The sequence below is a fragment of the Lepisosteus oculatus genome, chromosome 16 (genome assembly GCF_040954835.1).
Source record: "Lepisosteus oculatus isolate fLepOcu1 chromosome 16, fLepOcu1.hap2, whole genome shotgun sequence".
Lineage (NCBI taxonomy): Eukaryota > Metazoa > Chordata > Actinopteri > Semionotiformes > Lepisosteidae > Lepisosteus > Lepisosteus oculatus.
In genome coordinates, this window is record NC_090711.1 from 8444390 (window position 1) to 8471648 (window position 27259).

The 27259-nt window shown below is 37.3% G+C and overlaps 1 protein-coding gene across 1 annotated transcript in view; it reads left to right on the top strand.

Moving 5' to 3' along the window:
• The window catches only part of cdh4 (cadherin 4, type 1, R-cadherin (retinal)), a 387156-nt gene extending 360126 nt beyond the window's left edge, over window positions 1–27030 (top strand). The window contains exons 11-17 of the mRNA XM_015364922.2: window positions 551–804; window positions 10946–11088; window positions 16495–16728; window positions 17107–17340; window positions 19048–19187; window positions 20258–20422; window positions 20932–27030. Coding sequence (XP_015220408.1) covers window positions 551–804; window positions 10946–11088; window positions 16495–16728; window positions 17107–17340; window positions 19048–19187; window positions 20258–20422; window positions 20932–21138 — 1377 coding nt within the window. The 3' untranslated portion in view covers window positions 21139–27030. The remainder of the gene's footprint in view (window positions 1–550; window positions 805–10945; window positions 11089–16494; window positions 16729–17106; window positions 17341–19047; window positions 19188–20257; window positions 20423–20931) is intronic.
• The last annotated feature ends 229 nt before the right edge of the window (window positions 27031–27259 follow it).

Below are 27259 nucleotides of genomic sequence, written 5' to 3' on the forward strand. Positions count from 1 at the left end.
TAAAATAAATCTGTATCTTAAGACACAAATCAGTTTATTGTTTGTATTTTATTTATACCTACTTTTCTTTTCCTTTGAACTTGTGATCATAGCATCTTAATAAAAGCTGTATAAAACTGTCATTGTATTTTATATTCCAGTGTATAATCCTTCATAAACCCTTATTTTACTGACATAGCATGCCTTTCAGTTTTCATATTGTAGAGATGCCACAACAACATGTTATAAATACTTAAAGCATGTCATGTCCATTCACACTGTGTTTATGAAGGATTAAGGGTAGGGCTATAAAGCAGTCTTAAACTTTAATTAAGCTCTTTATACTTTGAATGTATTAAATGTCATTTCAGCATAGGTATATTCTTAAACATTCCTCCCACACTGCTTAGGTTTTTTGTTAAGGTTGTCGGTATTCAAGGTGATTTTCTAAAAGGGTTTTAAGAACTGCATATAGTCGGAATCCAGAGCAAATAAAAGTTCTTCTTTGTTGGTCTTATTCACTCTTTCCTAATGCTCCACCTGCTCAATGATGCTGTCTCTGTCTTTACAGCCTGTGGACTACGAGATGAACCGCGCCTTCATGCTGACAGTGACTGTGTCCAATCAGGCCCCCTTGGCCAATGGCATCCAGTCCTCCTTCCAGTCCACAGCAGGGGTGACCATCTCCGTGATGGATGCCAACGAGGCACCTTTCTTCCCTTCCAACCCCAAACAGATCCGCTTTGAGGAGGGCGTCCCTGCTGGCACCACCCTAACCACTTTTGCCGCTAATGACCCTGACCGCTTCATGCAGCAGACTATCAGGTACAACAACAAAGTTTCTGTAACATGTCCTTCTTTGCCAATCCATAGCCCCTTCAGGACGTACTTGTAAAATCAGTGAATTGGCCTAATGAACATTTTAGCCACATCATTTTTGAATGCCTTGCCCTTTAATTTGGATAGGGCAAACCTCCTGGTAACTCCAGCTTTGCAGATCTTGAGCGGCAGTCCTTGCTATCATCAGGACGTTTTTCCAAACAATGAGACAATATATTCATGCAGGGTGCAAGCATGTTTATGTCCGTTTCGTCATGGCTTTATAAGAGTCAGAAATTCCAAAAATGTATTTTATATCAAAATTGAAAACCCTGAATCAATTTGTTTGCAACTCCTTTTTCATAAGCAGCTAGATGATTTTCCAGATGCCAAAATAGGTTGCAAATGAACAGGATATTGTGCTAAAAAATAAAGTGCTTTAGATAAAATTGTACTTTTCGCAAGTTGAGAGTTTTTAATTTTTTGTCAATATGTTCTCAGGGCCAGAGGAAACTTATACACAGTACAACACAGCTTCAGGCCAGTTTACACAGAATATCAAAGGAATGGTTTCCATTGGCTTGCAGGCAGTGTTTACAGAGGGCCAGGTTTGGGGGCTCACCTTTTCTCCTCCTTTAGTCTCATCGCAATGCAGGAGTACCATGTAATGAGCTTAACATTTACAGAGTGCTTTTAAGGTTTCTCTTGATCGTTTTCACCGCTGTGCCTCACTGTCATACCCCAGAGTCAGATGGCTGAGTGCCATCTCCCTCATTGATTTGAGTTTGCCTCACTCTGTTCTGTGCTCACTGACTCAGAAGGCTTTTAGTATTTCAAGTCTTTTTACACAAACCCCTGCAAATATAGACACCATTTCAAAGGTCAAGAGGTCATTGTTTTTTTCAAAGCGTCCACCCGTCTGAACATTATCATTATAATAGCGCCTCAGAAGAAAATGTCACACTGTAGGTCAGACATGGGTGTCCTTGAGGGCTGAAGTCATGCACGTCTTACAGATAGTCTTCAGTTAACATTTATATTAATTTTTACCCCAATAATGAATTCAATAAAGTAACTAAGATGTAATTCACAAGCTGAATGCCAACCACAGAAATTTGTAACCCCTGAGAACTGGAGTTGCCCATTCCTTCTCCAGGTGTTAGAGAGTACTATCTCTAGATATGTTATACTTTAATGAACTATTTTGCCTTCATCACATTACTGTACATCACAACTTCCTATCCATTACAAATTAATTTTACATTAATAGGTTTGTCTCACTATTATTTAGTGTAAACAATGCAGTTTAAGTTTTCTCTTTTCCATTCCCTTTTGACACGGGTACTCAAATGTTAGACCTTCCAAGGAACTGCAGTGCAGGAGCATGACAAAACCACATCTTTACTGACTGTTTTGATGATTAATTATATTACATAATAAAAGACCTAGTTGCAATAAAGACTTATACTGGATAAGATTGGAATATCTTGACTCTAATTAATGGTATGGCTGCTTGTGTTTTGCAAACACTTGTACTTTTCCCTTGTAAAGTCAGCTAAATTCATTTAACAGTAAATTTCACAGCAAATGAAATTAAATTGAGTGCAGGCTTGAACATTTACATTTTAATGTACTGGATTTCAGCATTCCAGCTGTAAGCTTTTCTTAGTGTTAGTTCCACCAGCTGTAGATGAAATGATGCCACCTACCCCACACATTTGAAGAAATAAAAAGAAAGAAGCAAATAACTGATGCAAAAGAAAAATAGAAATTCCATGATTGCATAAGTAAAATAAGTATAACCTAAATTAACTTTGCACAAAATTACTTTAACAAGTCACACCATTAGTTGAGTGGCCTCTGTCTGTGTACAATAATAGTGGTTCTAGTGATATCAGAATAAAAACATCAGTCTCTGTGAGGTTCCTTGGTGTTAGGGGATTTCAAGCAAAGAGTCAACTATTAATACTAAGGGCTTTTAAAGCAAGTCAGGGATAAAGTCATTGGAATGTACAGATCAGGAGAAGGGTGGAGAAATTATTGATGTCTCTAATTAACCCTGTGAGCACAATCTACTCAATCATCAAGAATTGGAAGGTGCATTATATACCACCCAGGTACTGCCTAAATCAGGCTCTCCCTCTAAACCATGAACGCAGGCAAGGAGGAAACTGGTGAAGGATGCCAATGTGAGGACAAAGAGAACTTTGAAAGAGCTATAGAATTCAATAGCTGAAATTAGGTAAAATGTGCATTGGTCAACAATTTTGGAAGCGTTTCACAAAACTAGCCTGTATAGTGTGTAGCAAGAAAGAGGCCATTAGAAAAAAAATCTCACAGTCCACATATACTGTAGTCTGTGCCTAAATGATCCTGCAGAAATGTTGTAAAAGGTATTGTGGTCAGATAAGAATTGGAAATTTGGTCCGAGTGGTGTATTTAAATAGCTTTGACTGCATTTACATTCATTGGGACAGTTATCCAAAGCACAAGACCAAAGTCCTTTGGCCCAATGAAGTTCCTAATTTGAGTCCAATTGAGAATCTAAATTTGGGGCAGCATGGTGGCACAGAGGTTAGCATTGCTGTCTCACAGCAGTGGGACTGTAGTGTCAGTGTGTGTGTCTGTGCCAGTGTGTGCCTTGCAACTGACTGGTGTCCCATCCAAGATATATCTTGCCTTATGCCCATTGCTTGTTTGGGTAAAATAGGTATTGGTTAAAGCAGTTAGGAAATGGATGGATGGACAGACTTTTAGTATGGACATAGATTTGAGATTCGTCAGTGTAGAATTGATAATTTAGACCATGTGATTTTAATAAATGACCAAGTGGGAACATGTAGATGCAGAATAACAGGGGGCCTAATATCAAACCCTGGGGAACACCAGACCTAACTAACAAAGTGTTCGTTATGACTGTAAGATAAGAGTTGAACTATTAAAGAGCAATTCCAAAACACCAAAATACACCAATACGTCAAAATGGGAGAGTAAAGTGTCATGATTAAAAGCATAATAATTTGATAAAAGGCTAGTTTAGGAGATTCAGGAGAATTTGGGTAGATAGAGAACCAGAATCAGCTGTTATTAGGAGATTGTTAGTAACTTTAACAAGGACAGTTTATATGCTACATACTGTACAGTAATTGTCTAAAACCAGATTGGAAGGGTTCTAAGAGGCAATGAGGAGATTGTTAAACTAAATTGCAGTAGCACTTTCTAAAATATTTGCAAAAAAAGGGGCAAGTTAGATATAAGATGACAATTGTTTAAAGTTGTCCAAAGCCATGTTTGGTTCCTTTAGTTTTGCTGCCAATTACTGTAACACCTTACCCTTAGAAGCCTTCAGTTTGAGTATTTAGGTTTTGACCAAAGTATTAAGTTTAAAAATGTGTAATGCATCAATTTGTAATTTCACAAACCAGGACACCACAGGAAAGGTCTGAATACTTTCACAAGGTGCTACTGTATATTTCTAAACACGAATCTCATTGAAACCTGGTACTATACTGACTTTCAATATAATGTTAATATGTAAAGATTAATCACTCATCTCACACACTGCAGGCTGTTTTTTCTTCTGATATTTTTAGATTCCAGGTATTTGTGCTGACATTGTACTGCCTTTAGATTTCAAGTGGCTCATCAGTGGGAGTTGAAAACACAATTGGATGATACACAGGAGGTGTTTATTTCTGGGTTAGTTTTAGCAGCTCAACGTTAAGAGTCTTCCAATTATCTGTGACAAAGCTGTAGTTATTTAAATCTAACTATTGACTGTTACTACAAAATATCCTTGCAAAGAGTTATTTGTATTCATTTGGTGTTTTGGCCAGTAGCTTTCCCTGTTCTTTGTTGTGAAACGAGAGATTAAAACGTGTGTTGGTGAAATAAGTCCACTTCTCTATAAAAGGGAAAATGAACACTATTTAAAAAACTTTTGATATTATATACAGTGACTAGATTTAAATCTATTTCCTTATTAGCAATACTTTCCTACACTGGTTGTTTATTTAATAACATTTCAGACCTCATATTTTAATTTTCAAGAAATAACAGAATGCCCCAGGCCTGGACAGGATGTTTTCTGTATTGGTGCATAAATGTGCTGTCTACACAAGTACAGAAGGGCTTTCGAAAAAAAAAGGGTTGTCTGAAGTTTGTCTTTTAAACTTGTTTTTCACACTGCAGTTTAGTGTCTTCTGAAACATACTGTACAGACCTACAAAACAGACAATTATTTTGAATTAGTCCAATTATTTCTTTAAACAAGTAAGATCAGAGGTACTGTAGTAAGAAGATCCCTGATATACAGTACACCCGTAAATATTGTAGCAGAATCCCCACTTTATACTAGCTCTTGGAGACCTTTGCACATGAAACTCTCAGTGTATAGAGCTACATAGAACCATTCTATTAAAGCTCTTAGCTCAACACAGAGATACACTCAGAAATACACTAAGAAAGCTAGGCATGATCCAGTACAAACACAGAACTACAAAATACACAGACATTATACACAATGTGGCTAACAGCACCTCTACGGTCTACTGGACCCATCTGACAGATGGTCAACTGGCTGATTCCATTCCAATTAATACCCAGGTGAACATTTAGACATTCCATTCAATTAATTTCCCAATTTACAAGAAATGTTTCTCCCTCCAGAGTCTTTGGCAGCCCCTTGTGGCTGCCCCTTAGGTGGTATCACTCTTAATCTCATTCCCACAGAGGCAACCTGTCATTATAAATACGATATGCATTAATATATTTAACTACTATTTGGAGTTTTCTTCTCTTTCTGCTATCAATTTTACTTTCGCGTTTCTAATACAATTCGTATTTTTAATCTAAAACCGAGTGCTTCATTTCTGAAAGACTTTGCTTTGTGGTTGTTGTGAAACCTATTGAGTTTGTTTTGATCAATTGCTTCCATTATCACATCCAATTTTTTGTTAAGTGTTCAGGTTTAGCGCCCAGTCTCTGTGCCGAGTCAGTGTGGATTTTTCTGATGTCCTTTACATTTTTAGCCCAAAAGCTCACACAGTGTTCAATGTAGCCTACATCAATCACTGGCCCCAGCAGAGGTATGTGTATAGAGAGTCAGTTCAAAAGACAGAAGAGGGGAAAAAAATCAACTCTGTGAAATATGACAACCAGCAGACCCAGGAGCAGTATAAAAAATGCATGGAAACACTGGATGTGTGGCTTCTCTGTGTATTTCTTATTTATCTATTCCCTTTGTAGCAATCACATGGAATGTCTTGTCAGTCTTGTTTGACAGGTGATGTTGTGTCCTTCCCATAGTATAATAAACTAAAGGTCAGTGAAACACAAAGGCTCACTGACTCTGCACTTTAAACACAAGACATCTCAAAAATCTCAAAAATCTTGTTCTCAGGTTCACACAGAGATGACCTAGCATTGTATTTCTTCTGCTCCTACACACACTTTTCTCTTCATTGGACAACAGCAGACCTATCATGTGCCAGTTTTATACAATGTGTATGAGCTGTGTGAATTCAAGACTGTACGTTTCTTTTCACATTACCTGAGGTGAAGCTACTGTACACATTTCTCAGTGCTTTGCCAGAGCAACTCTTCAAAATCATCCCTCCTGCAAATTGCAAGAGACCATAATCATTGCACTTCAGAGGTATACGTGTTAAACACAATTATTATTCCATGTATGGCTACCATAGATTACTGTGAGGCCGCATGTGCTTGTGTAGGCAGAGAAACAGGAGTGCGGAAATAGGCAGAGAAACAGGAGTGCGGAAATATCTGTAGCTGTATTGTTCAATTTTCTTTGAAGAGGATAAGACCTATTACTTTCAATGACAAAAAAAAATAATTCAACAAAAAAGGTACTTGCTCCCATTCTGCTGAAAAAGCGTTTTCATTAGGATCTGTTTATGAATTTTCTCACTGATTTGATCTATTGACAATATGTCAGTCCTGTTACCTATGTCATTAGCTTCTTGGGATCCAAAAGTGCAAAAGTCACTTTGAACTCCCATTTGAATTTTCCATTGTGTTTCAGTTTCTTTAGCTGTTAGTCTAATGCTACTGTAGCCCATCTGTCATCTTGCAGGGGGGCTTGTCACGCGTTAATGAGGCAACATATTCACAGTTTGATATCATGGATGAAGAACATTTTATGGTCCTAGCTGACAAAATTATTAGCGTGTGTGAAGGGTGGGGGGTCATTTCATTCCTCTTTGTTTCTCCCAGCTGTAAAACTAATACCAAATGATGGAGGGTTTCTACATTCTGATAATTATTTCAATCCTTTTAAAGGAACTGGTGTCCATTCAGCCAAGCCTGAAAATATATGATAATCATTTTAAATAGAACTGTAAAATGAATTTCCCAACTCTATATAAGGGAGTACATTTATAGTATATTCCATTTTCAAAGTGAAAGAAAATAAGCATAGCAAACAATGATTGAGGATATTAAGAAGTACAACATAATTGTGAAATTTCAAACTTGTTTTGTTTTGTTGCATGAGAGAAGGCGAGAAAAACTTTTGATACCAAACCTTTTACCGAGTTCTATGAATAATAATTATATATACAATACTGCATATGTTTTGTAAATAAAGCGGGTTTAACTGCATTTAGCAGATAAATGACTGAAAAATGATTTTTTTATTTTGGGAAACAAATAATTAAAATATTGCCCAAAACTTCTCCAGCTATTGATAGATAAATAGATCATAGAATTTTAAGCAGCCCAGCAGACATATATAGAGGCTGTGAGGATTAAGAGTGTTGCAGGTTCTTCCGGTTGATTGTCTTGATTTTATAAAGCTTATCTCTAGCAAGAGGAATGATTAAGTATGCCTTCTGAAAAGCACTGAGTGTTAAACCTGGCAATTAACTCTTAGTACTTTATTCACTATCTGCTTCTGTTTAATTAGGGTGAGAGCCTTAGGTCACTATTTCCTTCTGCATCTAGCATACACTCCTGAATATCTTAAAGCATTTTCTAGACTGTTTATTCCTCACCAGAATCCTCTTCCTTTTTGCCACTGAAAGTATATGACTGTGACACATGACAAATTCACACATATGACTTTGTGAATATATTATTCTAATAGATTAAAACGTGAGTGATTGTATTCACTAAAGTTAAAATAGAAAAGGTTAAAATTGGTGGATTAATGACAGGTTCTGCAAGTGAGATGCAGTTCTCTCTTGGGTAATGTGCAGCATTCATTATGCTCCATCAACACTACTACAAAGCAGACCTAGTAGAGTAATGAGAAATCACTTCAGCATTTCAATTTTAATATTAGGGAGGCAGGATTGATCAAGCCTAGAGTGCAGTTCAGCCAGGATACTAGAATTAATACCCATATTCTTACAGAAAGTGACATGGCAGCTTCAATGACTGTGTAGGTCAGGACCTTAGTTATGCTTCAAAATCAAAGACAGGGTCCAACAGCAGGTACAGTAAGTGAAGAAACAGTGAAACACAGTCCAAGACCGAAGCAAACAGGCAAGGGTCAAAGCTGTGAAACTAAAACTCAAGGTACCAAAGGAAAATCCAGAAATCCAAACATTGAGCAGGAAGCCAAGTCCAAAAGCCAGACCAAGCACTTGTAACAAGCCGGAGAGCAATCCAAAAGTCCAAAGCCAGGGTCAGTCGACACAAAGAAGCTTACAGCAAAACTGCCAAGACTAGTCGAAAAACACACTAAGACTCAGTCCCATATTAGCACCAGGGCAAGTCTTTAATATCATGTATTAAATATATTCAGGTGGAATTGATTTCTGTCCATACCTGGATGTTATGGCAACGGTCTGATTGACAGGTCTGTCAGCTGTGGTCTTTTCACTACGGCACAGACAGACAAGTTCTTCATCTTTTCTGCTACATGACACCTCCTAGTGTCACAGACCACATTGGTCTGGAAATTCTGGTGCAGTGGGAAACTCACCATCTACTGGTCTTTATTTAAAAACTAACGGGTTTGGAACAAATTAAGTGAAAAGATTAAAAACTGAACTTCAGACGGTCCATTAATCATTCAGTTTGTTTTTTTTTTAATATGAAAAAATGCATAATTACACACTTTATTTAATGCTTTTAAAATTGGCATCCACTAGAGAAACATTATGTGTTAATTCACTTAATATACTGTAAGTTTTATTAGATCTTCATTAAGTGCTGTTTGGGTTGCATAATTAAAGTGCAATCTTTAATGCTACAGTCCTTTAATATGGGGATTAGAATATTTGCATTATCTTCTTGAGGTGTTAATCCTATTTTTAAGTTACTATGTTGCTCCATAGCACACCAAAACACCATCACTTGAAAGGGATCTTAAAAGATTATAATATCCATATGACTCCATGTTCACCAGGACATTTCGAGACAGAATTTTAAAGCTAACCTTAAACTGAAAAAAATGAATGTGAATTAATCATTGTGCCTTTGCTGAAATTAATATTGATTGTTAATGACCATGCTCAGTAAACTCATTATACTCATCATCTGATCAGTATTCCTGCCATTCCTCAGGATGAGTGAATACTGAACAGTGCAGATTTGTTTAGGCAAGACTTTGCAACAATTTTTTTTATGGACTAAGCCAGCAACGTCATTGTATTAGTAATTGCAAAAAAAAAAAACCCACCAAAATTTAAAAAAGAGACAAATACAAAATATGCTTAATTATTATTTTTTTAATTTCTCTGCAGGGTAACTGCGGAACAATATTCAATTTAGCAGGGCTGAATTTAAATAGAATTTAAAAGTATAATTCTTAATTTAAACATTAATACAGTTTTGTTCAGACAGGTCACTGTACCCATCATATTAGGAGCATTGTATAAAATTGTATTGTATTTTTAAAATTGAAAAGATTGAGGCTTTATCACAATAAATGTTCTGATATGTATTTTCAAGATAAGAGAAACAAACTTTAGGGATCTATTAATATATATATATAAGACCATTTGCTTGCTAGCATTTTTTTCTATGAATACTTAAATATATGGATGTATTAGTTTTACATTTTTCCTATACACAAATGGACCTACTATAGCAGGCTGTGCCTCACTGCATGTTGGTCTGTGAATGTATTACTCTGTAAATACGTGCACTAAAATATGTTGCAGACAAACTTAATTGCATGTACTGTATTTGACTCTTTGAAAGACTAATTTTTCATAAAAACAGAAAGTGATGAAAAGGAAAGAAAAGAGCAAATAATTCTTGAAATATTTAAATATCCGTTCTTACTTGCACTCTCTTTGTGCTGGGAATGGCCCCTCTTGTTAAACAGATGAAGTAATTGCTTCCAATGAGTTGTACAGAAGAGTGGAAAATGAGGTGAAATTGACTGTGCTGAGGGCTGCGGAGCTCAAGTCAATGTAGCTTTGAAAGTGTGAAGGTCACTTGTTTGATGGTTGTTTGACAACAGATTAATCAGTGGTACACTGTGTTTTATCCACCTGGGAGTTGGTCGATATCAAAGTCTACCCCAAGTTAAGACTAACAAGCCACAGTAAAAAAGTTCAGACTTCAAAAGATGAAAAGATGAGGTAAGTGGGTGAGCCCAAGGCAATGTTTATTTTTTTTCCCACCTACAGTATACTTAACTTCACTCATTATTTTTTTTTTATCAGAGAGACTGTTCTACAGCATCCCGTTTCAAAATATTAAAAAATACTACATTTACTGGTACATTGTATCTTTATAAGTACTGATTTATTATTGTTTCACTAAATATTTTGGAAGACACAGCTCAGCTTTATGAAAGTACTGTATATTACAGTTCGCCTTTAACAGCACTTCACATCTCATCCTCCTGGCCACATTTAAAGAACTTTATTGACAGCTTGGTTAAGCCTACTAACTGCATCTGGAATAGAATTGTTTTCGTCATCTTGCGGCTTTAAAAAATAAGAAAAAATCTATTTTTCTATAAGGTACTGTAACACTGATGCTGCCTTAAAATGTGAAAATGGGGCGTGTGGCACTTTATCTTGAAGAGAACATGCTTAGGGTGGGCGAGAAAGAGGTTCAACCAGTCTTTCATTGAAATGTCGGGAGTTGTGGAGGAAAATTGTCAGCATGTTGGAACACACTCTGAGGGAGGGAGTTCATCTATATTAATTTCTCCTGTCCCTAGGTACTCCAAGCTGTCAGATCCAGCAAATTGGCTGAACATAAATGCCACGAACGGTCAAATCATCACCACAGCAGTCCTGGATCGGGAGTCAATCTATGTTAAAAATAACATTTATGAGGCCACCTTCCTTGCCGCTGACAATGGTAAGCACCTGCCTCTGCACTGCTTTCTACTCTACTGCCACTCTAACGTGACGATGCCCATATGAGCTGAGGTCATGGCAGGCTTGTAGGTTTTTCTTAGCAATCCAAGGTGTCCAACCAAAAGAACGTAAAAATCAGAAGAGAGGAGGCATGTAAATGAGGAAGCTGAAACATGTTGTTTACATTTGTGCGTGTTGTGGCAGGAGGAGAAGGAAAAACTGGGAAAGATTAGCAGCTAGGCCAAGGTTTCGTTCATGTTTTGTGTTGGGTTTTAGGCATGGGATCACCTCAAGGCTTCATTTTCTCAAGTGTTAATGATACCATACCCAAATGAAAGGTCATCCCCGTCAAATAGATATGATTTCATACAGATTAAGACTAAGTCATGAGACAAAAGTTTGCTTTCGGTGATGGTTCTGATTCCTGAAAATGCATTTTCAAAAACACACTTGATCATCCATTTTCTAACCTGTTCATCCAATATAGGGCTGCAGTGGTTTCTAGAGCCTGTACCAGCAAGCAACAGGTGCAAAGCAGGGTACACCCTAGATCAGACACCAGTCCATCACAGGACAGATTGGCACAAACACAATCTCAAACACACCAGGGCCAATTCTCCCAGAAGTCACTTAACCCACCAGGAGGAAACAGGAGCACCCAGTGGAATCCCACATGAAAATGAGGAGACCGTACAGTACAAACTCTATTTAGATAGCATCCCAGCAATTTAACCCAGGGTCCCAGTGCTACTAATAGGCACACTATTTTTAATACATTCAACCTATTCTGAGTGACGCCTGTTGGATTCAAACATTTTAAAGGAAATAAATCCAGAAATAATACAGTGAAAAGGTCCAAGAGGGAAAGTGGAGATTAAACCAAAGAGAATTTGGAGTTCTGTCAAAGCCTGAAAAGGAAAGACATTGTCAGATTATTTTATTTTTCAGGAAGAAACTACTATAGGAAGTATATAAAAAAAACTATGTTTTTATGAAAGTGCTCTCCCATCTTCTCAAAATGTAATTTTATCATTCCACATAGGATAAATTCACTAGGCTGCCTTACAAATCCCAATTTATTTGGTTTAAACTAAACCTAAATGCTAATGTGTATGAATGAGTGAATGTTGTCCAAGGCAGGACCAGCTGAACAGATGAATAATTTTGTGCATAAAATTATTGTCTTTATTCAAATGCAAATTATGTTATGCTTACTGCTTGCGGAATGCAAAAAGCCCCAAAATTTAAAAAAATACAAAAAATCTGTTAAAATAACATGCAAAATACATGAAAGGATAGTTTTTTCCCCATATAATTCACATTTCAGCTCCAAGATGAAGGATTGTAGTCCACAAAGGTTGCTTTAGAGAGGGCCATTCACCCCAACTTACTGGAAAAGCATTTCCCTTTTTTCTTTGTTTTTTGGGTAAGATCCTGGTTTCTAAATTTTGGCTGTTTGTTCCATAAAATCAAAGCATGAACTCAATGGAGTAAAAATACAAACAGCAAAGAAATACTTAGCTCTTCTGCACTGGAAACAAATAGCTTTTCAGCATAGCCTTATCAGTGTAGAGCAGTGCATTATGTATTTACCTAAAGTTTAATGAGATTCAAACCTGTTTCACATTGCCAAGGCCCAGAATATGAAACTTTGTAGGTTTTGGAAGAGATTAGAGCCTGCATTCATTACGTTTTAGCATTTGAGTTAATAAACCACGTTCTAAAACAACTTCTACTGTGGAATTACTTTTATCAAAATAATTTATTTTCCTGAAACAAAGAATGCCATGCAAACCCGAAACATTCTCAATAAATAAAAGTTGAACCTGAACTTTCTGAAGATTATGTTAAGGCTGCCTATGCTTTCTCCATGTTTAATTACTATCTTCATGAACTGAAAGTAAGCTTGGAAGAGTTTTTTCAGAGGTAAAGTTACTTTGTAATTGGTTCTGAATCAGTTACAGTGGTATTGAGTCTCACTTGGGGGTTTGAATTGATTAATTTGCCGACAATTAAAAATGTAGTTTTGATGTGTATTAAATTATGAATTAGCAGCCCGTCTGCAGACAGTATCAGTGTAGTGGGAGTGTCTGCAGAGATAATGCTAAAGGGATTATGGAAATGTAAGCTTGGGGTGATGGCATTTGGAGAGTAAACACTGTGAGAGAATACATTAAAATCTCAGCCATCATTGTCATAATCCGTTAGACACAGTATTTAGGAGCCACTGTCTTTGTACCTATAAATAGTTTGTTTTAACCTGGATTTTAAGCTAGAATAAGATCATGAAAGCTTGCTGGAAGGTTTTTCTCTGCCAACATCAAACAAATCTTAAATACAAATCCTTTTGAAGCATTTTGTGTTTCTCATATAGTCTTTTTCCAGAAAACACAGCTCTAAGGTTGCAGTAGGCAGTAGTAGAGGTAAGCCTTGGACTAAAAAATCCTTCCCAGTTTTAAAGTTAAAATAAATGTTAAGTTTTAAACAAACTTCATGTAAGCGAAGCTCAAAACTAAAGCTTTTTTTAAACAAACATCTGTGTTTCAGTATGTTAACACAACAAAGGTAAAGTAAGCAGACAAAAGCCTGGCAAAGAGCAAAACAAGTTGTGAAGGAAACTTAAAAACAAAAACAAAAAAACAATCTAAGGACATTATTTTTATTATGAAAAATAGTCCTTCTAGAGGAGTTAAGGCTCCATTAACCAAGAAAAGGGGAATAAAAAACAATTGGTCCACATTAGAAGGACTTAAGCTTTACCTCACATGAGGCCAAATCCAAAGAGAAAATAAAGAGTAAAACACCCAAAAAGTACAGGTAAGAAATGGAGTTTAGTCAGCTACCACACTTTCATGCTCTTTAATGTTAAAACTGTGACAGAAAACTGCCAACACATCAGTGATCTGCTGAATAGAGGGAGAAAAGATGGTTAAATAGGCTAAGGCACAGCTGCAGTAAGTGAAGGGGATGATAATGAGAGATCCCACTACAGCTGTGTGTAATTAAGACTCCCGACCAGCTCAGTCCTGTCAGAAGGTGCTTTTCTCTTTCACTATTGTTCCAACCTTTTATAGCAAAAATGACACACTAGGTTTGATTTTAAAAGAGTTGCACAGATGTGGACCTATAGCAAGCAATTGCCATTTTGTGGATGAAGCTCTTTGAAATGCCACCTATTAGACCCTTTCTAAATCAGGATCACCTTAGGAATGAGGGCTCCCTCACTGGAGTTAATGTAATAAATTGTAAGTGCTAAAAGGTTTTTGTGTGCAGAACTTCTCCAAATCTGTGAGACAGTCTCAGGAAGGAATATATCTACTTTTTATATCTAGGCCAGCCTGAAAATGTTGCTCCAGTGAAAACCAGATAGAAGAGTCATGGAAAAAAAAGTCTACACAACATTTTCTTAGTATCTCCTACAAAGAAACATAAGCAGCACACATTTATATCATGAGCAGAGCAGGAATCAATAAAACAAGTTGTAGGGCGCAGTGTAGAACATTAGATCTGTGCATTAGAATGCACTGCTAGGGGAACAACACAATCAATCACACGTATTAGGTTGAGAGAATTTGAACAGGTGAGTCTGACTTGAACGTGCTTCACGAAATTGATGTGAAAACGTGTTAGTTTCCAGGTGGCACGAACATTTTGATTTAGTTTCTTCCAATCTGTTCTTTGGAGTATGGAGTTCACATTCTACACCAGTTCAGTGGATTATTGACCAAAAAAAAAAAAAAAAAAGATCTGAGAACATTTGTCAGCCATGTAAACATTTATTCTGATGAGGACAGGGCTTTAGTAACCTTTAGTATATGACTAGGATTTTTTATAAACACAAGAAAAAAAGTATGCATACAATTTTAATAAATAAAAGGAAAATTGTGAATTAAAAAAACTTCTAGGAAAGATTACAATGAACAGGGCATATTAGAGCAGATTCTACTTTAAAAAATAAATACGTGAAAATGGTTCCCACAACATCTATTCATCTGCTAACAGTGTTGCTCCCAGCAAGCTCCTTCCAGAGTAGCATAATTTACATAATTAAGAAGTTGTCGACAGTTTTACAAATTCATAATTGCTCTCTTTTTCTCACTGGAAGCTTTGGTCGACTCCCTAGGGTTCAGAATTTGGTCATTTGTTTCAACAACTGCTGTCTCCAAGACAGCATAAAAACTCCATAGCAGACCGGTCTGTGTTAGAAGTAAACACAAGTAAAGATGCTAAGATCATCTGCATTCATTCCAACTTTCATGTTTCATTTGAAGCGTTGTCCAATTTAGTAATTCCTAGGTGAATTAAAACACACACACTTGAGTGTGAGGAACATTCCATTTGGTTCATTTGATATTAATGTTCACATAGAACTCAGTGACTATCTCAATCATTTTCTTTTATGAGGTAGTAGAACTTTCTCAGACATGTTTTAATCTATCTTTTTACTGTAGCTTTTAATGTATAATTTAGTGTTATTCTTGATTTTACTAGGTCAATGTGCTGTGCTTTTCCTTTTTTCTCTCTTTTTGCTATTGGTATATGTATTACTGTATGTGTATCATTTTGTACAGTACCTTGAGTGTCTTAAAAAGTGCTCATAAATTGTATTTTTTATTATTATGAATGCAGTAATGCATACCAAAAGTAATGTCTCATATGATTAATGTGATAACGTTATTTCTCAATAACCGGTTCAAGAATCAGAACTAAATCACATCATTCTGATTGTAAAATTGCAATTATTACTGGATGCTGTACGGTGATGTGTTTCCTGGTCCTGATAAACTAAATAATTATTTTAACCATTGTAGTTAAGGATATTGTAAATTGATATATTGTACTACTTAGGTTTTACATGAGTTTTACTGTATGACCAAGTATTCATTTATTTTTGGTATCTTAGTGATCTACAGAATTTGTCTCCATCTATTTTCTTCCTCTTTTGAAAATATTTACATTGCTCTCTTCTGTCAAATGCAAGTGGTCATTAAACACAAATACAATAAATGGTGTTATTTAACAGAAGTTCAGGAGGAGGTAAAATAATATTCTTGCATTTCTCCTCTCCCATGTATAAATATTCACTTGCTACCCACATATCATAACCACGATCATTTGTTTTAGCTTCCCTCTCTTCACATCAACTGCACCCTTGCAGCTGCCTCCCTGGTTCATTCCTGATCAATAAGGGTGGTTGTGTTGTGCCCATTACTTGCCAAGATAGGCTCCGACTCTCCTGTGACCCTGAATTGAAGAAATGTTTTGAAAATGGATGGATGGAAATGATAAGTTTATTATTAGACATGTTTCTATAGGGAACCCTAACATAGAACACAATATGACCTATTATGTTAAAAGGGAGTGAAGGTGGGGCTGAATTCATTTCTCCTGTCTTTGTATCATGCAGGATTTCCTCCAGCCAGTGGCACAGGCACACTACAGATCTACCTGATTGACGTCAATGACAATTCGCCAGAGCTCTTGCCCAAAGAGGCCCAGATCTGTGAGAAGATCAATACCAACTCCATCAACATCACTGCTTCTGACTCTGATGTGGAGCCTAATGTTGGCCCCTTTGTGTTTGAGCTGCCAAGCTCCCCTCCCAGCGTGAGGCGTAATTGGACGATCTCCCGTCTTAATGGTGAGGGGCATTTTCTTCTTACTTTAGTAAAGTACATTTTGAAAATATTTAGCATCATTACAAAAGAAACAAAATGACTGTTGTTTGCTTCAGTGATGAGGACACTATACTGTAAAAGAAGTCTCCATCCTTTGGGTGAGGCATAAAACCGAGGTCTTAACTCTGTACTCATTGATAGCTGATGTGTTTTGAACTTACTAGTGCACAGCCATCACATTATCCAGGTGGGTGCAATACATTGGTGGGGGAGGAGAGTCCCCATAACCTGTAAAGTACTTTGAGCAAAGTCTAAGAAATTGTAATAATAATAATAATAATAATAATAATAATAATATTAATTAGGCATGTACTCATGTGCCCATGTCTCTGATTTCCCAGGTGATTATGTCCAGCTGAGTCTGCACATCCAGTACCTGGAGTCTGGGGTATACGATGTGCCGATCATTGTTTCAGACTCAGGGAACCCTACCATGTCCAACAAGTCAATCATCAAGGTGAAGGTGTGCCCCTGTGATGAGAATGGTGATTGCACCACCATTGGAGCTGTGGCTGCAGCAGGGCTGGGCACTGGTGCCATCATTGCGATCCTCATCTGTATCATCATACTGCTCAGTGAGTGTCTGGCATTGCATATGCAGGCACATAACAGAAGAGCAATACTTGCCATATCACAGCGGTTTTCTGGGGTATCTTTCGTTAATCAATGAATAAAAACACAAAATCACATAAAAGCAGGATGATGAATGTATCGCTATATTGTAGTGATCTACTTTGAGTTCATGCAGAGATACTAAACATACAGTAATCATGGTATTTCAGGTTTCATTAACTGACATGCAGCTCAGAACCTATTTGACACAAATACATAGACCAGTGAGACCTACAAATAGTCAAAAGACAAGGTAGTTTCTTCATCCGCATGCCACTCAAAACAAACTGACCACGTGAAAATGAAACTGAAACACACAGACACTACTTTCCATTTCCTCTAAGCTGAAAACAAAAGTGCTTAATAGCTGTGTTTATCTCCAGACTTATAGATACATGAGGCTTGTCAACAGGTAAAATGGGACATGAACATTCATGAGAGTCGTAGCTTAAATATTCAGCATGTGGGTTTGACACAATGTATTGTGCATCATGTGCTTATTATTGCCATCACACAAGAGTTTTGCAACACCTGACCCAAATCAAGGTTGTGGTCTCTGGGTTCTGGCTGATACAAAATGTTTAGACAAGCTCCTTTGCAACATAAATATTTTCCTAGTCCTGCAACACCATACTAAAACAGCATTTGAAATTAATTATTTAAAGGTAAATACATTATCCCAATTTAGGCATTCACCTCTTATCTGTAGTCTCTCTTTCCATTCATTAACTTGTTCTCAGCCAAAAGATATAAATGTATACTACTGCCTACAATTTAAGATTTTTATGAGGAACATTACCAAAAGCCTTCTGAAAATCTAAATATATCTGCTGATATCCGTTACTGTTGTTGCTTGTTCAAATTTAGTTAGGCCTGCCTTTTTTAAATCCTTGTAGATTAACCACTAGAATCCTACTGCTGTTCAGATGATCTTGTATGTAACGGAATTCTGACTTATTGGTCTATAAGTGTCCTGTGCCTGTTCCTTGCTGAGATAGGCTCTTCCTTCCCAATGGCCATGAATTGGAAGGGACGGTTAGAAAATGGGTGAATACTCAGTAATTGGTTCGTTTAGGTCACTCCTGATGGGTAATACACACATACAGTAGATGCACCTACTGGATAGGTTCCATAACTTTCCACTCAACCTACCAGCTGGGGTTAAGGACCTTTCTCAGGGGTCCAACGGAGTAGGATTCCTCTGCAGGATCTGAACCGGCTACCTTCCAGCCACAGGTGCAGATCCTTAGCCACAGAGTCTTTTTTTTTAAGAAGAATGAGGTAGAATCGTACTTATGGAATTGGGTCAGGCTTGGGTCATGTTTGAAATTGAGGCCCTGTTACACACAGAATTGGGTATTTTTTACTGCAGGGTTATTTTGCCCTGAATACCTTACTCTATGTATGTGACTGAAGGCTTTTGAAGGTCAAGGTATTGCTTTAGGACTTATAAACTATGGTTTGTTGTGATCTAAATTGAAACTGGCTTTTAAAACAATGCATTGTGGGATGATTTTGCTCATCAAATTCAGTAACAGGAGGTTATGCTGCCAGAGTGATGAGCGGTTGTTAAAAACTGGGAATCTATGCATAACATATAAGGGGCCAAGAGATCTTAGATTAATATCATGGCCTTGAAACAAGAAATGACCAGTGCTATCATCCTCCAGCCATGGTGCTTCTGTTTGTGGTCTGGATGAAGCGACGAGAGAAGGAGAGGCAGACCAAGCAGCTGCTGATTGACCCCGAAGATGATGTACGTGACAACATCCTGAAATATGACGAGGAGGGTGGAGGAGAGGAGGACCAGGTCAGAGTATTTTCATTTTCATAACCTTCCTTTAGCTTGTTTTCCACCTGGAAAAAAGAAAAAGACTCAAAGGCACAGATCCTTTGGGGATCTGAAGAATTCGGAAGGTACAGTATTTTGGTAAATGATATCTCATATAGTTCATGGTTTGTAGACTTTGTTGGCAATAATACCATTTTCTTAACGGAGTTTAGCCCATTTAAGGTAATGAAATTAGGAATACTGGACCAGGGTGACCAGATGGGGAAAACAGGGCACAGCTGCCAGAGGGTGATGCTGAGATTTGCTAAAAGAGAAAGGATGACATTCTCACAATGAAATCAAGGAGTGGGCTGCACCTGTGGACACAGTTCCCTATAAATAGTCACGCAGAGTAGACAGGGTTTGTCTACTCAGACTCACACAAGTCTCTGAGATGGTGTGACCTTACATCTTTGGAGAGATTTGTAGTTAAGAGGGTTGGGGGAAAATAATATGGCTCTGACAAAACCTGGGTATTATACTTACCTTTAGACTGAGTAGCAGACTTAATCTTTGCTGTCCCAGGCCTGCCAGTAAAAAGAGTTGGGTATTGAGCAGACTAGCCTAAAGGGGATTGATTGAGTTGGGGTTTCTACTACTACAGGTTAGTAGAAAATGAAGAAGAGGCACTTAGGCGAATTGGTGTTTTGACAAGTAAAGGGAGGGAAGGAATGTTAACAATAGGCTTGCTCCGGATGCCAGCTAAATGCCCATATTATAAGGACAGCTTATGTGAAGCTTCCCTCTGCTGCACTACCATTTACAGGAATCTTTTTAACAGACTAAACTAGACCCTAACTAGAAGCAAGATAAATTTGGTATAAACTTTCACAGTTAGAACTTGGAGTTTTCAAATGATGCTTTCTTGCTTATTCTTGAAATTCAGAAGCTCGCCAGATCTTGCGTAAAAAAAAAATGTTTTGTGATAAAGGCTTTGTCAAACGTTATATTTTAGAAGCACAAAATACGGTAGTTTTAAAGGCAGGGGTCATGAATATCCTATGAGTCTGACTTTCAGTGCCATTGTTGCTCTCCTTTCCGTGTTTCAGGACTATGACCTGAGCCAGCTGCAGCAGCCGGAATCTCTAGATCACATCATCAGCAAACCCCCTGGGATCAGGCGGGTGGACGAGAGGCCTGTTGTGGCCGAATCCCAGTACCCAATCCGACCAGTTGTCCCCCATCCTGGAGACATTGGGGATTTCATCAATGAGGTACAGAAACACATACTGTTCTTGCAGCAGTCTTAATGCACTTCTAATCCCATTACCTTCTGTCATAGCTACCGTTTCTTTAAATTGCCTAATTAATGCAGTAGTCAGCAAGTATAATCTTGGTGAGGATGTATTCTAAGTGTCACAAGTGGCATAAGCTTTTGGCATCAAACATATGGCAAGAGCTTTAGAACAACTCACCCATCCTTCTTAATCCCATGATTTTAAAACTAGTGTTACAGCTAGATGTACACCTGGCGGGGACTGGCAGCTGCGCTGCCTGGGTCTGTTTTCCTGTCCTTTTTCATTTGTCATTGCGTTCCAACAATATTAAGGTAGAAGGTATTCCCACAAAATTAAATAGAATCAAGCTCTCTTGTAGGGCTGTGTATTGTGGGGGGTTTTGCATGATCACAAAAGAAGCTCCTTTTACAAATCAAATCCCTGCCTAGAGCACCAATACAATGTGTCAAAAATACTGTTTCACTATGTACCTGGACTGTTCGCAGGGCCTGCGAGCTGCAGACAATGACCCCACCGCCCCGCCCTACGACTCCCTGCTGGTGTTCGACTACGAGGGCAGCGGCTCCACTGCGGGTTCAGTCAGCTCCCTCAACTCATCTAGCACCGGCGACCAGGACTACGACTATCTCAACGACTGGGGTCCTCGTTTCAAGAAGCTTGCCGACATGTACGGGGGCGGGGACGAAGACTAACCGCCCTCGGCCGCAAGACGTGCCAACCACACTTCACCACTTAAGAAACAAAACAGAAAAAACAACAACAACCCAAGTGAGGACGATACAAAGGCAGCTTTTTAATGAATTCCCCCTGCTGACTGTAAAAACAAAGAAAAAACAATAGCATTTTATTTTTAGTGGCAGGTTTTCTGTTTCTTTTTAAGTTGGATTTTTGGTTGTTATTATTATGATTATTTCCACTCTTTTAGAACATAAGCTGTCTAATAGCATGAAAAAGAGAAAAGGCGCCTTGTCTCTGTGCCATTATTCGGTTTCAGTGCAGCCAGCAGGGATGTTGTTTATTTTTTTGCTCAAAACCTTTGCTTTATCACTAAAGAGAGTGAAAGGCACTCTTTCTTAACTTGAATTCCTTAAAACAGAAGCACTGTTGTTAAAAAGTGCCTTTTTGGTGCGTTTAATCGGATTCCCACTATCTCAGGATTGGTTGCCATTCGAATGGATCGGGCGGCACGCTTCTCTCTTTCCCTCCCTCTCTCTCGATGACCCCCAAAACTCTCTGGTCAGTAACGTAGGAAAAACAAAAAAGTAAAATCTGTCTGTACAAATACTCATTTTGATTCTGCTTCTTGTGAAACTGGGTATTGTGTAAGACAAAGTAGGGAAAACAGAGAGCTTTGTGCAAATAATACAACTATCTTTCAATGGGAGCTAATCCGTGTTTTCATTGTGGAGAGATCCAAACTCAAATGCCCAGGTCTTTGGAGCATTGCTGCAGGGTTAGGGTTAGTCATATTCGCTCCTGTTGCAGAAGTCCGTAAACTTCTTCTCATGTGCAACTTACAGCTATTTCAGAATTAAAAAAAAACACGAGGCGTATGTCTTCAATGCCATTTGTACAATTCTGAAATACCTGATGCTCTATCTTAAGAATTTAAACTCTTGGAAGTCATTCTTCCTTTGATACCTTGGATCACCGAGTATTTGAGTTTGGGTAGCTGCTGTCCTGTACCGTTTTTGAAAACACGTTCCTGTCTGTGCTGCTTCGCACTTGTTGCAAGTCTTTAACCAGACATGGAGGATGTAGGATGAGGAGCACAGGGGAATATTAATTGATTCTACTTTCATTTGTCTCCTGATGACCTGAGATGTAAGAAAGAAACTCTCAAAGGCTTGTACAAGTGAGAAAGAAGTAACAGCTGTGGAGAATCTGGATTCAAGAGGGTGACTTTTCTTTGTTTAATGAAGTGAAAAAAATGCATGAATTTTCCAAAGGTTTCAAAGTGACAGGTGTAATTCTGTGGTCAGACTGGTAAATGTGGTTAGGGAAAATATATACTATAAAAAATGTAAAGTATTTTTTTTAAGTATTAGAAAATCGCAAGCCGTCTGTGCTGCTTTCCTTTCCTGGTGTGCATACCAGCAAAATCGTGCATCGTGGAGCCCTGCTGCTCGAAGCTTCAACATATTATTGAGCATCAGTGTGTTTTATACTGGGTTGCTTCATTGTGAGTTTTGCTAAAGTGTTCTAAATTCAGGTATTGACACTGCTGATGCGATTCCATTGCATAACAAGTCGTTACAGAAACCTGTCTCATTTAACAAATTCCAATATCAATCCTCCAAGTTTCAGTGCAAGAGCGCCCACTCATCGAAAAGCCAGTGAGTGACTGAAATGGCATTCTTATAATCATGACTGGTGATATGGGACATTGCTTTGCTGTTCATTCAGTTAAATAATAGATATGTGTATTGTATATTTCATTTTTTTTTAAAAAAAAGAGTCTGCACTTTACTTCTTGGGGAACCAGTTTGTTTTTGTATATGGTCTGATCATGTTGGCCATCAAAATGAAATCTAATGACTTAGGCAGGGGACAAAGGAATCACACCCTCTGTCGCCTGATGTCAAAAAAAGGATTGTGATGCCATAACTACTTGATATGCAAACTGCTCTTGCCTTGCTGTCCCAATTTCATTCGTTCATTCACATCTGATCTTCAGCTTTTAGTGCCCTCAAATAAATCTACTCTAAAAGCTGTTCTGGACCTGAGGAAACACAATTCCCTGTTTTTCTGTGCAACTCAAATATTTATACCTGTCAGTGGTGTTCCCTTGTTCGTGGTATCTGGCGCATTGGTTAGTTTGGTTGGATTAATAAAAATCCATTTGAATCCATTTCAATAGCAAAACTTCCCTGGAGTCAAATCCAGTGTTACTGGGAAATGATCACCTCCTTTCAATACTAGAAACCTCTGCATACACTTGGAAACGTCGTCTCTTTTATGTTTCAGTTAGCTTGCTCGGTTCCGGAGTTTTATCCTATGGTAGTTTATCTGTCAAATGATAACAAAGTCCTTGAGGTAATCATAGTAGTAATTGACTTTTTAATACATCAGTGAAAACTGGACTGAAGTCCCTAGCAAGCTGGACAGAGAGAGGACATGACACAAGACAGAGTTAGCCTTTACCTCTGTAATTTCCACTGAAAAAGCCTTATAAAGCGCAAAGAGCAAAACAGGAAAAGTATACTGATCGACATAACTCTAAGAACTCATGAACAAAGCAGAAGTGCTGCAATCACCAAAATCATGAACAGCCTGGGGAACACAGCATGAGATGTGATGATGCTGTTCTGTAACATTGATGCCTTTGGACAAATTAGGAATCACACTGAAGGTGCTGTCGTATAGCCATTATGATTAACAAGAATGGTCATAACATCTGATTTATAGTTTAAGACATACAGCAACAACTTTAAGAGATGGGAAGTGCCAGCTTTGGCAAAGTTATCAAATAGAAAAAAAATAAAGCTACTGTACTTGTTTTTTTTATGATTCAGTGTATTGGAATGCATGTACAGGGTAAATAGTTGCTGCTTTTCATATATGATTCGCAAAACAAAAACTGTATATAAGAAACATCATTTTTTAAACATTACATTAGCATTTTTAGATATTTTGTACATTCATTTAAATGTTGCACAACATTTAAAAGGAAAACTTGACATTCCTTGCATAGTTTAAATCAACAGACATTAATTCACCCAAAAATGGATTGCACTTGTAAATTAGATGCTTTCTGAGAGACAACTCCAAGACTACCTTCTATCTTTTGTTTTTTTTTCTTCTTAAGTATTGGACACACTGTTAACTTTTTTGACATAGTGAAAAGTGTACCCCCCAAGGCCTCAGAATCTATTCAGTAGCCTACTTGTTTTGCTTCTATTTTGACAGGTTTCCTAATCATTATTCAGCTGAGCTATTGTACTGTGTTCTAGTTTTTCAGATGATTCTGCTCTTCAGAACAGGATGATCATCCATAGTGATTCTCATAAATTGGAGTCTGACTTGTGCTCAACAAATAGTCCCCATTGTGGCTCTGAACCCCAGCAAAAGAAACTGAATATCATAGAGTTAAATTTCTTCATGTTTTTAAGATGGATGTTTGTCAATACAACCAGTATAGAACTCGCCTTCTTTCCCAAGATCGCAGATACAACATAGTAAGCCATACAGATTTGAAGGGATTTGACAATGCATTTAACATTTTATTTTTTTTTTTATTCTGGTTCATTGTTTTAGCCTAGACTTTTAAGCTGCTAACAGGTTGAGAATATTTTGCATGCGCCCTAGTGAAAGTGAAAATAATGTTTTGACATACAATAAGTAAATGTTCAATTGTCCTTTTAAATGGTTCTTTTTACCATATTCACACTTGTTATGTTTTATACAAAATATCAACCCAGTTTCAAATTTTCTGTCCTACATTAAAGTACCTACAGGCAGTTGTGTCTAAAGAAAATATTGACCTTGACCAGTAATTTATGTTCAGATGTTTGTTTCCATGTAATGCCCAATTATATCCTTGCCCCAAAATCTATAATATTGCATTAGGATCTGACAGCTTTAATAATTATTGGTACAGTAGTACGGAATATATTAATTTTGTGGCTTCTCCTTTTGATTCCTTTTGTACTAGGAATATAATACTTTCAACAGTTAATTGTCTATATGGCTACATTACAATGAAGGCAAATTTAAAATTAAGAAATGCTCTCTAAACTATATTTACATCCCTCTTGTTTTGGACTCTGTATGTAGGGGAAACAAGGATAGATATTTACATTTTGATGTGGACTTTGCACAGTCATCCATCAGAGTCTTAGAAGAACCTTGGCCAGGACCAGAAATTGTCAAGACTACGTGAGAACATTCATTTCCCACCATTCTTGTGTTTCTGTGACATACATTCTGCAGACCAGAAAGGCCTAGAGGCCATCATTCAGGTTCCTGCAAAATGTAACATTCAAGGTTTTGTTGAATATGAATTCAAATGATACAACTAGCAAGTGTTTCTTGAGAAATACAGGATTTTAAAAACACAAGCATTACAATTTCTGATTCAATTGAGTGTATGTAAGTATATGTTACAAGAGGGTTGCATTTGGTAGACCGCTAGTTAATTGGTATCTGATATGTAAGCCATATATTATATATTTCTATATAAAGCTGTGCAGAATTCTTAGACGTTGAATTTTATTCTCTTTTCAAACGTTTCTCTTCTTTGTGCAGAAACTCAACTGTGGCAAAGATCTGCTAATTTCTGGCATTTTGTTTCAAGCTAAAAGTTATTTTGTTGTACAAATGGTTGCCTTTTAGCTTTATTGATATACAGAACAAATTATGTTGATAACAAAGACCAGACATTGACACTTGAGAATGTCTGGAAAGTGTGATGGATAAGCTATGAGAACAGTTCACATTGGCTGCTCAAGTATAGTTCAGCACCATGCTTTGCTATGACCAAGTTTTTTGATGATTCTGATCAATATTAATTTAAAGATATCTAAATGACAACAACCAAGCCTTATTCATAAGTAGTAGAAAATGCTAGTTGAGGCTTTGGGTCAATTGTTGATGCTCATAAAACACAAACTGTATATTGTAACTCCTGATTGTGTGTGAGATGTCTAAGACTTTTGAACAGCAGTATACATACAATGTTCAAATTTTGATTTGAATTATCTTGCTAAGACAGAGTTATTTTTACAATGCAAAGTCATAACATAACCTGTTGTTGACAAACGGCCTATTTCAGAGGCTTCAGTCTGGGTGGTCCACTGCCCTATGTCCTCTGATCATTTTGAAACCTCTAACATTAAGAAGCATTCAGTCCTCATGCCCCTTAGAGTAGCTTTTGTCTTTGAAAAGTAAAAGCAAAAGATTAATTACTTTCAGATTTAAATCCTGAAGGTATACACAAATCTAAGGACTGTATAGAATACTAAACCAGGAACTTCAAAAAAGAAAAGGTTAGCATTAGGGCAAACATGTTCCACAAAGAATAAAAAAATCTAATTGGCGTCAACAGGCACACAATTAACCACCTGATGTTACTCACTTTAGTGTGTACATAATGTAGTAATTGCTTGAAGCTAAACAGATCAAGTTAGGCAAAATATACATGTAAAATTGGATTTTTTTGCATGTCTTTTTATAATGGACAAAATAATTATGATATAATAATAAATATGATAAAATCATGATAAAAACTGTGTTGCAGCCCGCATGACTGTGGTTGTTTTCGAAAAAATTCTGGTGTGTACCATACTCACATTGAAAAAAAAAATCAAAAACACAATCATTGCACAGTTAACAAGTTCAATACTTTTTGTAAACTGTCAACAGCACAACTATTTTGTATTGTTGTTTGTACCATTTTGTACCAAAAAAGTATAACAAAAAAGGGAAGAGAGTTTCTTGTTTTAAGCGTGTGTTTATAGTGCCACTGCGATCTTGGTTCCAAATACATAAACAGCCTTGCTGATTTATTGTGTAAAAATAAAAGCTGAGCTGGTGATAAGACACCAGTTCCCCTGTGTAATAAATAAAGTTCCCCTCCTTTTAAATGTTTGTCTCATCTTTGTTTTCCTCCAGACTCTTCAATATCACTTCCTATCAGTAACAGCACTTTTTAGCTCAGACGTGCACAAAATCTGGTTTGGGCTAAGATTTCTATATAATATGTTAGGGTTTTGGGAGCAGTGCTTTTGATTTAATTTCTCACTGTGTTTGGCAAAAGTTGAGATGCAGCTCTAAATGAATCCCTCAGCTTTGACCTTAACACGGCCTTCCAAG